Source organism: Manis javanica, chromosome 10 (genome assembly GCF_040802235.1).
Source record: "Manis javanica isolate MJ-LG chromosome 10, MJ_LKY, whole genome shotgun sequence".
NCBI classification, from domain to species: Eukaryota; Metazoa; Chordata; class Mammalia; order Pholidota; family Manidae; genus Manis; species Manis javanica.
The window spans coordinates 32,558,835-32,572,202 of record NC_133165.1 but is presented as its reverse complement, the minus strand read 5'-3'; the positions used below and the strand labels follow the sequence as shown (position 1 = coordinate 32,572,202).

The window sequence follows — 13,368 nt, the reverse complement described above, 5'->3', positions numbered from 1 at the left end:
AGTCTTGGCTGCCCTACTTTTCTCCTAAGGAGAGCAGCTTTCTGTACTTTCCTTAGGAGTGAGAACGAGGATGTGAACTATTCCCTTGAAGTTCTAAAGGTGAAGACTGTGTGCCAGATTCCAGTGATGAAGGAAATGCTGAAGCGATTCCAAGGTGAGCAGAATTTCTAGGAGTTGGAGCTCCTTAGAAATCTTTCAAATCAGAGAATAAACAGAGAAGTCTGGGGAGGAAAGAGGAAAAAGAGCATGCAGCCAACAGGAGGGTCAGGAAAAAGGTAGTAACTTAGGAGTAAGTGGATATATGCTTCATCCAGGAAACATTTATTAACACTATGTGTTATAAGCTATTAGTGATACAAAAAGAAAAAGCTCTAAGAATGCATAAGCAAAATTGAGAGAGAGACATATATACAATAATTATTGTAATATAGTGGGATCCAGTATTTATCAAGTGGTATGGATAAAATACTATAGAAATACAGAGGAGGAGTTCTGCTGGAGGTAAAATGGAAGGTTTTCACAGCAGAGGGGTCAGTTCTGGAATTTGAGGAAAGTGTAAGAGTTTGCCAAGTAGAAGATGGGGGCATACTCCTCTGAGCAGAGGCAGCAGGAGCTAAGGTATGGACAAAATGGAAAGGAGGGTGTCTGCTCTGACTACATAAGGTGCATTGTGAGGGAAAGCAGGAGCTAAGGTTGGGAAGATGAATGATGAAAGACTGAAGATAAACTTACTGGATCTCAGGGGAGAACCAAGGTATGTACTGGAAAAAACTATTCAAGCAATTCACATGTGCACATCTCTGATTAGGAACCATATTGCGGATGTCCACTTCCAGCTAAAAATGATGAAATGAGGACTGGATTTATTCTTCTGACTGAAACTATGTTAACTACAAAAACAAAAATGAAAACAAAATAGACATAGTACATGAAACAACGGTTTTCAAAACACTGGACATGAGGCAGTGAAAGACAGTGATCTCTGAGAAATGTGAAATGAATGAGGTGAACCCTGTGATTGCCCCAGCCTACAGCTTTGAGTCCAGACCATCTGAGAAGGGGTAACAGAGATGGAGCTAGGTGGACTTTCTGAGAAGAGGGTCCAGGGCGAACAAAGCAGGGAGTTTGCAGAGTACTGGACAGAGTACTGGAGAGGAAATTGCTATATGGAGAGAGAACCCTTATCACCACAGGGCATCCCTCAGTATTCAGCAGAATACCGATCAGCACATGCTGGTGAAGAGCTACCTGCAGTTGAGGAAGGAAGTTTCTGAAATGTTATAAGAAAAAGTTTTTAGAGCTCACACGGGGCTAAGAACAATGCCTATTCCTACCAGCCAGACTAGAAAACATAGTTCATGGGGCACTGGGTAAAGTCAAGCACTCAGGAAGATCTTGCCTCATCAGTGGGAATAATTAATCCTACAGTGAGCACAGCTTTGGACTCACCTTACAAATCATGAAAGCAAGATCCAAATTATTTTCAAGTAACTGCATCTCAGGACAAAACTCAAGAAGATTAATAAGAATTTTAAAAAATGAGTACCCAACAATGTACATCCACAGTGTCTGCCATTCAATCCAAGATTACCAGACATGCAAAAAAGTAGGAAAATGTGACCCACACTGAGGAGAATGATCAACTGAAACTGATCCAGGATTGACCCAGATATTAGAATAAGCATAGAAGGACATTGATACAATTATTAAAACTATTCTGTAAAGGTGCATATAGAGACACGGTACATAGAAAAGAATCCCAGATCAAATTTCTAGAGGTGAAAGTTATAGTGACTGAGATAAAGAATACACTGGTTGGGATTAATAGATGATTAGACATTGTAGAAGGAAAGATCGGTGAACTTGAAGATGTAGTAGTGGAAAACATCCAAAATGAAATACATAGAGAAAAAAACTTATACCACGAAGAGCATCTGTGGGACAACTTCATACAGCCTTATGTACGATAATTTGGGTCCCTGCAGGAAAAAGTGGGATGGGGATGGATTGAAAAAATGCTTTAAGAAATAATAGCTAAAATTTTTCTAAATTTGATAAAAAACTAAGTATACAGATCTAAGAGGCTCTACTGACCCAAATTGCAAGAAATATGAAAACTGCACCAAAACCAGTGATAAAGAGAATTAAAAAAATGAAAAACTAGTGATAAAGAGAAAATTAAAAATGCAACAAGAGAAAGGACATGTTACTTACAGTGGAACGAGGATACAGACAATATCATATTTTTTATTGAAGACAATGCAAGTGAGCAAAATCTTTCCTAAAAGGAAAACAGTGTTAACCTAGAATTTTATTCCTGGCAAAAATACTCTTCAAAAACAAAGGTGAGGGGTAGGTGGATTGGGTGAGTGAGGGAGATAAAGAGGCACAAAATCTCAAACATAATATAAGTTGGTCATGGGGATAGAAGAGAAGTACAGAATGGAGGATACAGTCACTGGCTCTGTAACATCTTTCTGTGTTGACAGATAGTAACTGTACTCAACTGTGATAGTTGAGGGTGGTGGTTTAATGTGGGTAACTATTGAATCACTATGTTGTACAATTGAAGCCAATGTAATATGCTATTTAAAAAATATTTTAGTTAAAATACATATAAAAAACTGGTGAAATAATGATATTTGATATCCAGAAATTGAGTTTACCAGCAACAGACTAATACTGCCAGAAATGTTAAAGTCCTTCAATCAAAAGGAAAATGATACCAGATGTAAGTCTGGATCTACACAAGGGAATAAAAAATCTCCTGAAATGATAATGACATAAATAAATATACACTTTTTGCCATTATCTAAATACCATTAAAGGGTAATAGTATGGTTAATTCATGTATTAACTTGACTGAGTCACAGGTGTCCGTATTTTGATCAAACATTATTTTGGGTGTTGGTGTGAGAATGTTTTTGTATGAGATTAACATTTAAACTGGGAAACTTCAGTAAGGCAGTTTGCCCTCCCTAATGTTTGTGGGACTCATCTAATATCAGTTGAAAGCCTGAATAGAAAAAGGCTGACTTTTCCTGTTAAGCAAGAAGAAATTCTCTAGCAGACTGCCTTTGGAATTCATCTGTAGCTCTGGTTCTTCCTACCTGATGGCCTTTGAACTGGAACATCAGTTTTTCCTGGATCTTGTGCATGCTGTCACACACAGCAGATATGGACTTGCCAGTCCCTATAATCGTGTTGAGCCAATTCCTTATTATCTCTTGCTCTCTCTATGTAATACACATCCTGTTCCATTTTCTGGAGAACCCTGGCTAATAACAGTAATTAACTCTGTAAACAGACAGACAAAAAAATGACATGGAGTTTGTAACATATTTACAAGTAAAATGCACAAGAACAGTAGTGTGAATGTTGGAGGGGAGAAATGGAAGTATACTATTACACAGTTTTTAATATGTGAAGTATAATAGCACTTGAAGGTAGGCTGTGATAAGTTAAATGTCTATACTCTAAACCTACAGCAACCACTAAAAAAAAAATAAAGCTAATCCAACAAAATAGGTAAGCAGAATTATAAAAAACACTTACTTCATCAAAAAGACAGAAAAAGAGGAATAAAGAACAAATAGGATAACTAGAAAGCAAAGAGCAAGATGACAGACACAAACCTAATCATAATAATAAATTTTGTATTACTGTAAATGGTCTGAGTATACTAATCAAAAGGCAGAGATTAGTTGGATAAAAAAGGAAGTCCCAACTACATGCTGTAAGAAACATTAAATGTAGAGCCATATATGTTAAAAGTGAAACAACAGAAAAAAATACACCATACAACCAGTCAAAAGAAATCTGGAGTGACTATATTAACATCAAAGTAGATTTAAGAACAAAGAATATTACCAGAGATAAACAAGGTCATTTCCTAATGACAAAGGGGTCTGTTTATCAGGAGGACATAAGAGTTCTAAACATTTACACATCTAATAATAGAGCTTTAAATATACTAAGGGAAAACTAATTGAGCTACAAGGAGAAATAGACAAATCCACAATTATAGCTGGAAGTTTTCAGTACCTATTTTTCAATAATTTTTAGAACAAGTAGGCAGAAAGTCAGGAAGGTATAGAAGACTTGAGTAATGCTAGTAACCAACTTGACCCCACTGGTGTTTATAGAATAACCAAAGCAGAATATGCATCCTTTTTTAAGTGTGCATGGAACATTTTCCTGTATAGATGAAGATAGGCTATAAAACAAATTTCAGTAAATTCAAAAGGATTCAAATTATGAAAGTATTTTCTCTGACCATAATGCATTTAAGTTAGAAATAAGTAACAAAAATATCATTGGAATATCCACAAGTATTAGGAACTAAAACACTTTTCAGTAACCCGTGAATTAATGGAGAAATAAAAAGGGAAATAGAAAGCACTTTGAACTGAGTGAAAAGGAAATTAATATATCAGAATTTGTGGGATGCAGCAAAGGATTACTTCAGGGGAAATTTGTAGCACCAACCACCTATATTAGAAAAGGAAAAAGTTCTCAAATCAGTGACCTTAGTTTCCACCTTAAGTCACTAGAAAAAGGAAGAAAAAATAAAGGCAAGAGTAAACAGAAGAATGGAAATAATAAAAATCAGGGCAGAAATCATTGCAATACAGAAAAACAATGGAAAAATCAAACAAAAAGCTGGTTCTTTGAGAATATCGATTTTACTGCTACTTCTTTAACCAGAATGACCAGAGAGAAGGAGAAGACATACATTGCTAATACTAGTAATGGGAGGCAACCTCACTACAGATTCCATAGATATTAATAGGATAATAAGGGAATATCAAGCAACTTTATGCTCATAAATTCGACAATGTATTTGAATGGACAAGTCCTTAAAAGGCACAAATAATAAAAGCTTACCCACGAATAAATAGTTAACTGGAATAACCTTATTTCTATTAAAGAAATTGGTGTTAAAAATCTTCCCAAGTGTCTTCACTGGTGAATTCACCAAACATTTAAGAAATAAATAGCCTGCACAAAATCATAAAAAATTGAAGAGAATATTTGCTTATTCATTCTATGAGGACTGCATTATCATGTTGCCAAAAATCAAAGACATGACCAGAACTATAGATTAATGTCCCTCATGAATACAGAAGGGAGAATTCTAAAGAAAATTTTAGCAAATTGATATCTAACAATGTATTAAAAGCAGAATATATCCTCAAAAAACTAAAAATAGAAATACCACTTGACCCAGGAATTCCACTCCTAGGAATTTACCCTAAGAATGCAGGAGCCGAATTTCAAAAAGACATATGCACCCCTATTTTTATTGCAGCACTATTTACAATAGCCAAGAAATGGAAGCAACCTAAGTGTCCATCAGTAGTTGAATGGATAAAGAAGATGTGGTACATATACACAATCAAATATTAATCAGCCATAAGAAGAAAACAAATCCTACCGTTTACAGCATAGATGGGGCTAGAGGGTATTATGCTCAGTGAAATAAGCCAGGTGGAGAAAGACAAGTACCAAATGATTTCACTCATCTGTGGAGCATGAGAACAAAGCAAAAAGTGAAGGAACAAAACAGTAGCAGACTCACAGAAACCAAGAATGGACTAACAGTTACCAAAGGGAAATGGACTGGCGAGGGTGGGTGGGAAGGGAGAAAGAAGGGGAATAAGGGGCATTATGAGTAGCACACATGATGTAGTGGGGGTCACGGGGAAGGCAGTATAGCACACAGAAGGCAAGTAGTGACTCAGTAGCATCTTATTACGCTGATGGACAGTGACTGTAATGGGGTGTGTGGTGGGGACTTGATAATGGGGGGAATCTTGTAACCACAATGTTGCTCATGTGACTGTATATTAATGATACCAAAAAAAAAAAAAGAAAGCAGAATATATCACAACCAAATGGGATTTATCCCAGAAAAGCAGGGTTGGTTTAACATTTGAAAAATGAGTGGAATTCACCAAAATTTTAGTAGCAAACTCAAAAAAAGGAAAATGCAAAAAAAGCAAAATCAGTAGATGCAGAAAAATTATTTATCAAAACCTAACATCAATTCCTGATTGAAAAAAACAAACTAGAGAGGCATGGAAAGTCTGGGAGAGGGAAGAATTTGGAGGCAGGAAGGAAGGTACAGACACAGGTGAAGTGAGAAGGTTTGAGTAAAGATAGGGGCAGTGGGGACGGAGAGGAGGAAACGAACCCGAGTGACATTTGGGAGGTAGAACCAATAGGATTTGGTGACTGATTAGCCATTGAGGGTCAGAGGGAAAGAAGAGACACGAGCTCATGGTTTCAAGTGTGAGTGTTTAGGTGGAGGTAGAGGACAGAGAAGACAAGATGTCAGTGTGTGCACAGGGGCTTAATCCCAGAGGGCGGAAGAGGACCTAGACTAGTATGTTCTGTTTTGAATGATCTCTTGGGGGGTCTGGGGAGATGGCTGGTGACCCACCGAGCCAGTGAAGAGAAACCTCATTCACAGCGACATCTGTGTGTGCCTGTGTAGAGCACCTGCCAGTCGGCGGCCTTGGTCTGGCCCTCATTCAACAGCAGAATTTTTTTTCCTTCAAATTTTCTGCTTACTGTGAAGACTTGGGACCATGAAATAATGAGCTCCTCATGTTCTAGGTCTTAGTCTTTTAGAGCAGAGGGGAAATGAAGATTCCACATTGCTAAAGGCCGTGCTGCACCTCGTAGGCCCAGCTGAGGATCAGTGGAGGGGCCAGGAGGAGTCTCACCCTAACAGTGCTTGTTAGGAGGAGGAGGATGGACCTGAAGCTGGAACCGAGGGGCATTTCTGGAGGAGGGCTGCTGGTGGTATTTATCTCAGCTCTTGTTTTCTCTGCAGTGGCTGTAAATCTGTCTGAAAACACAGCTCATGCCACACTGGTCTTCTCCCAGGAAGGGAGATATGTGAAAAATCCATCATCAGCTGGTTCCTGGCCATTATTTTCTACAGCATGGAGCTACTTTGCTGGATGGAAGCGTCCTCAGAAGAACACACACTTTGTGGAGAGATTTCAGCACTTACCCTGTGTTTTGGGGAAAAATGTTTTCACTTCAGGGAAACATTACTGGGAAGTTGAGAACCGAGATAGCCTTGAGATTGCTGTGGGGGTGTGTCGGGAGGACGTTATGGGGATTATGGATCATTCGCAAATGTCCCCCGAAGGGGGAGTCTGGGCGCTCCGTTGGAGTCCTACTAAGCAGGAGCCCCCTCTTCACCGGGTGGGAGTCTTCCTAGATCACGGGGCTGGGGACCTCTCGTTCTACAATGCTGTGGATGGAGCGCACCTCCACACTTTCTCTTGTCCTAAGGTCTCACGCCTCCGGCCGTTTTTTTGGTTGAGTCCATTAGCATCTTTAGTCATCCTCCCACTGACTGGTGGGAAATGAGGCTCTACTTCCCCTGCCCAAGCACCTCTCCCTGTACTCCCTGTATATCCCTTGGCCCTCCTCTGCCACTTGATACATACCCATCGGATGGTATATCAGTGCTGTCCATGCAGATTCCAGTCTCATGCTTTGTACACTGCTCATGGACACACAGGGTAGACCGTGCTGGCTGCCTTTCCAGAAGCCGCTAATCCCATTCTTCCCCTCCTCTTCTGGTTCTGGTTCTAACTGAACTGTTTGGTATGTGCCCTCCATGTGCTTCAGGAGGGGTAGTTCCAGACAGTGAGACAGAATAAGACATTTTCCGGGGTGCTTCTGGGGAAAGTTTTTGTAGTTTTTAAAAGGTGTTTGGGGGCACGCAGCCCCTCTTCCGTTAGCAGTGTATTGAAACTGAGGCGAGCACAGTAGTAGCAGGTGGGGAGGGGAAATGTGGTCTTTGTTGGCATCATTAAACTGTTGGAATTTCCCTAATCCCAAGTTTCTTGTTATGTGAGATTACTGTTTCCTTATTGTATAAGGCATTTTCTATCACCTTTTGGTCACTTGTAGGCTGAAGTGTCCTCTAACTGGTGCCATAGGCACATACTATAGACATCCCAACACATATGGGGTTATCTCACTTTTTTTGAAATTTAACAGATTTATAGACTCCCTTTCTATTCAGTTGTGTAATTCCCCTTCTTTCCAGTAAGCAGTTATCCCTCCCTTTTCTGGATCAGAACATTGAGGAAATCTTCCCTTCCCTTGGCTGTACTCTCTTCAGCCACCCATGTCTCTGCCCTCAGGTGTTCGAAATGCTAGCCATTTGTGAAATTCATATATTGTATATACAGGGTTATTAATGCCATATTGAAAATGCTGGGAAACACTTGGTAAGTATTTATATCATGCCAGCCCCTTCACATAATGTTCTAGACAGCTGAGATGGAAATGCAATCCTCTTTTTCTAAACAAGAAAATAAGCCGTTAGAGCTGGCATATGCAAGTGTTGGGATTAAATCCAGATCTGTCCAAGATGAAAGCCTGCACTCTTCTCTACCCTACATTTGTTTGTATTGCTGACTGTGGGTCAGTGTCATCTTTGTTTCAGGTTTTAATTTTGTTACATATTTTTACCCTGTGTGTTTTCCTCCCTTTGCCCTTTTTCTGACTACACACTCAAAGGATGTGACAATGACTGCATAGTTCTCTTTAAATAATGATTGATCTCTGATTATAAAAATTGTGTACTTAGTGTAGAAAACTTGGAACATACAAAAAGCATAAAGGAAATGTAAAGTTGCAGATAATCTCAGCACTACTAACATTTAATATCCTCCCAGACTTCATAGACTCTGGCAGTGATTTAACAAGCCTTACAGACTTTCAGCGCCCTCCCTAGCTGTTCTCCCCTTGCCTCTGTCCTTGCCCATCCTGGCTTGTCATCCTGTTCAGCCTGAGCAACCCCCACATTCAGTGATTTCTGCTGACTTCTCCTTAACTCTCTAACATAACTGTTATGAGTTGAACTGTGCCTTCCAAAAAAGATGTGTTGAAGTCTTGTGTGTGAATATGACCTTATTTGGAAATTACGATGGGGTCATTAGGGTGGGCCCTAATCCAAGATGACTGGTGTCCTTATAATTAGAGGGAAATTTGTACACACACACACACACACACACACGGAAAAGCCATGTGAAGACACAGGGAAGATGGCTGTGGGAGAGATTGGAGTTATGCCATCATAAACCTGGAGCTGCTAGAACCTGGAAAAGGCAAGGAAGAATCCTTCCCTAGAAGCTTCCAAAGGAGCATGGCCCTGCCGACACCTTGATTTCAGACTTCCAGCTTTCTATAACCGTGAGATAATAGATTTGTTGATTTAAGCCATCAGCTCTTCCTCCAGTAGCTGCTTTGTTAGTTTCCTGCCCTTAGGAAACTCATCAGTACCTTTCCCCTACTCTTCCTTCTGGGCTGTTGAATGAGGTTGTCTGGTTCAGTTACAAAGTCTTGCTCTCTGACTCCAGGTGGGCTCTTTGAGCTCCTTGGTTAAAAAACTTCATTTTTTCATCCCTTGACATCCTTTTACATCCCTGGTGGCAGTGATTCCAAACCTTTTCCTCTTAAGCTTTCATGAGCCCCCTTTTATACTACTTTAGGGGAGGTAAAACTTCACCTTTGCTCATCTTAAGTTTTCGGTTGGGACTCGAGCAAAAAGATTAATGAGAAAATCAGTTATTAACATATGCAGTGCACAGAACATAGGAGAAACCTAAAATGAAGAGTAACTCAAAGTGGTGGTTTAGAATTCTGGCTTACATAGTATCTTCAACAAAGAACAATACGTTTTGGAGAAATGACAGGATAAAGCAATTTTAGACTTCCAAGGTGGCAGACTGGGTGGATGTATCTGTAAGGAAACTAATGGAGTAATGTTTGCTTTGCAGATTTCTCTGGTGCCATCTCTTGGCTAAGTGTTGTTGAATAAAAAGAGAATTTGTATCCTGCCTTTAGGCAGTAAAGGGGGAGCTTTTTCTGGGTTTGCTACTGCTGAATTCCCTTCAGCTCAAAATTTCTATGTCAAAGATGATGCATTTTGGGATAACACTTTCTGGTTTCCTTCACTGATTATTGCAAAGAACTTGAACCTTTCGCTGTGAAGTTTTCCTCTCACTGTACCCATTTAGCAATTATTTTCTTCTCTTTTGAGTTTTGATATTGGCCCCTATCATCTCCTCAGGTGTGGGGTGGGACCCAGGTGTTGTATTTGTTAAAAATAAACTCTTCAGATGCTTCTGACAGTACAAACAGGATTGAGAGTAAACGTGTAACAACAGTGTTCAGTTTTATGTATGGAGGTCTGAGTCTTTACTATGTTAATGTGCTATATACTCATTAGCAGCATTTCTCAAGCTTTTTTTCACCATGGAAACTTTAGCTCTGGAAGCAGCAATAAGACTTACCAGAAGACTCTTTGGCAATGAGTATTTATTCTGCACCTTCTCCAGGTGATGTTGACTATCTCAGGTTGCAGCCTAGACTTGCACCACTCTGGCTGCCGGAGTTGGTGGGTACATGCATTGGGGCTCTAAGCTGCCCACACTGTGTGACCCTGCTAAAGTCTTTCCCCTAGAGACTAGGCTTTTGTTACAGAAAACACGCTGGGCACATTTTTCAGTGATTTCTATTCCTTCTCCCCCTGCCAGAGCCATGAGGGGATCTTTGTTAGCTTCTCACGCTTGAGAAATTTGGTGAAGTGCCTGGGAGTAAAACTTAGGAAATAGGTCCTCTCCTCCCCAACAATATGTAGCTCCCAGAAGTTTCTCACTCCAGCAATTCTACCATTTAAACATTCTTACCATGTTATGACTCCAGTGGATTTTGCTTTAGGTAAGCACATCTCAGGTTTCACATGAGATTTGCCTTTCTATCCAGATTTTAGGATGGCAGTTTGCCATGCAATGTCAGTTCTTTGATGGGTCCAAGAGAAGCCACTGATTTTCAGTTTTCCCATCTTTTTCCTGTAAGGATGTGAGTTACAACTTCCAAATACTTTACATGTTGGGGCTGAAACTAAAAGTCCATCATAATGTTAAAATAGGTTTCTTGTGGACCTCCGTAATAGTTAATTTTATGTGTCAACTTGATTATGGGATGCCCAGATAGCTGGTAAAATATTTCTGGGTGTATCTATGGGAGTGTTTCTGAAAAGAGATTAACATCTGATTCAATAGACTAAGTAAAGAGATCACTCTCCCCAGGAAGATGACTGGTTAGCCAGAGACGGGTAAGATTCCTCAAGGGAGGAACAACCTAAGACAGGCACAGTCGCAGGGAGGCCATCAGGTGAAAAATTGGGGTTCAACAGAGGTGAGGCTTAGAACCTCACCCCCCTGTTTTGAGAGAAATCTTCTGCATCCGTGGATGTTTTGTTGCCCTTGTCGAGCTTGGATTAATACTTAGTCTATAGGCACAGACCTGATCATTTACATTTGCCCTCTTACAGCACTGTCCCGACCTGCAGGACTATCAACGGGGGTCGACGATCTGGAGGAGAGAATTGAAAAATAAAAAAGAATGGGGCAAGGGACACAAAGAACGACCAGCAAGACAGGATGTCTGATCAAGCTGGCACAGTTTATTGTTTGCAGGCTCAATTTATACAGATAGCAAGTAAGGGGTGGGTCAGGAGATAATTGGACCTTAGGTGGCGCCGGCGGGGAGGTGTAGAAGGGTGATTGGGTCTCGGTTGGCGCCGGCGGGAACGGAGGACCCGGAAGAGAAGTGGGGAGTTCGCCATTTTGGGGGTAGGGGCCCTTGAGAGGGAGGTTTTAACGGAGGGGCTTTCCCCTGGGGCAGAGGGTGTTTCTTGCTTAACAAAGGACAGAAAAGGCACATGCTGCGAGGTAGCCTAACCACTAGCTCTAACTTAGAAATGCATATGTTGCTAGGTAACCTAACCCCTAGCTCTAACCTAGGAGTTCACTAAATGCACTTCTTGGTAATAGAGGAAAACTTGTTTCTAACGCGTGGATGGGTTCATTGTTGCTGACTTTACAGGAAAGATTTTTAGCTGACTTTACAGGAAAGATTTTTACTCAAACGTTGCTGTTGTCTTAAGGCTTTTGTGACCGAGTCTGCCTAAAGGCCCACAGGTTTGCTCCCAACACAGCACTAAATTATGTTTTCTACCTTTATCTTGCATCTACCTACCACTTCAGCATTTTATTAAAAAACGATAATAATAATAAGGGAGAAATGTGGGATTCACATATAAATCAAGTATAAAAATCAAACAAATAATCATATCTGACTTGATTGTTTATAGTTCATGATGCGTGATGAAAAACGAAAGTTTCTGTGATATGACTGCCCTGGCACTGTTCACCATGTAAGAACTTATTCACTGTGTAAGACCTTGTTCACAATGTAAGAACTTGTTCATTGTGCTTCAGAAGATTGGAGACTGTTGAGAATTAGGCTTGGGGTTGATTAATGATTGTGCATTGACTCCCCTGTACAGAATTTTATTGTTGTTAACAACTATTTGATCAATAAATAAGAGAAATACCCTCTCAAAAAAAAAAAAGAGATCACTCTCACCTATGTGGGTAGACATTGTTCAATTAGTTGAGAGCTTGAATAGAATGAAAAGGCAAGAGGAAGGACAAATTTTCTCTGCTTGAGCTGAGATACCATCTTCTGTCCCTGGACATTGGTGCTCCTGGTTCTTGGGCCTTTAGACTTGGGCTGGACCTTAAATGATCAGTCTCTTGATTCTTGGGACTTGAGACACCAACTGGAACTTATACCATTAGTTCCTCTGGTTCTCAGGCCTTCAGACTTGGGATGAATTACACCACCAGTTCTCTTCATTCTCCAGTTTGCAGACAACGTGTTGTGGAACTTCTTGGCCTATGTGATCACTTGAGCCAATGGCCAGTGGTCCATCTCCTACTGGCTCTGTTTCTCTGGAGAACCCTGACTAGTTAACCTCATATAGTTGGGTCATGCTTTGTTTATCCAGTCTGTCAATTTTTCACTGTTAAACAATTCACCTTTAAAGTTATTGCTTGTATAGTTGGATTAAAATGTATTGTCTTCCTAGCTGTTTTCTATGGTTCATTTCTTCTATGTTTTTTCTTTCTTTCCTGCTTTCTCTAGCTTTATTGAGCATTCTAAAAATTAATTTTATCTTCTCTGCTTCTTATATTTTAAAACATCTTTTTATTAATTGTTATAGGGTCTACAGTATACCTTTTGAAAAATTTGCATCTGTCTTCAAATGTGTTACTTCATGTGGTGAAATAATTCATAACAGTATGACTTTGCTTCCCAATCCTTGTTCCATTGTTGGCATACATCTTACTATTACACAGTAAACACACATACACTGTTACTATTAATTATTTAAATATTTACTTGCTTTAAACATCTTCTGGTATGTTGAAAGGTGTAAGGGGGTATGAAATGACCAAAAAGAAAAAAAACTTGGAAAGG

The 13,368-nt window shown here is 39.9% G+C and overlaps 1 protein-coding gene across 4 annotated transcripts in view; it reads left to right on the top strand.

The window, feature by feature from the left end:
* Window positions 1-12,975, top strand: part of TRIM4 (tripartite motif containing 4) — a 32,669-nt gene extending 19,694 nt beyond the window's left edge. For 3 of the 4 annotated variants that reach the window (XM_037011859.2, XM_037011857.2, XM_037011858.2), the window contains 2 exons: window positions 57-154; window positions 6,842-12,975. In XM_037011859.2, the coding sequence (XP_036867754.1) occupies window positions 57-154; window positions 6,842-7,389 (646 nt within the window). In that variant the 3' untranslated portion in view covers window positions 7,390-12,975. The remainder of the gene's footprint in view (window positions 1-56; window positions 155-6,841) is intronic. The other variant, XM_073215106.1, reaches the window with a different exon arrangement.
* The last annotated feature ends 393 nt before the right edge of the window (window positions 12,976-13,368 follow it).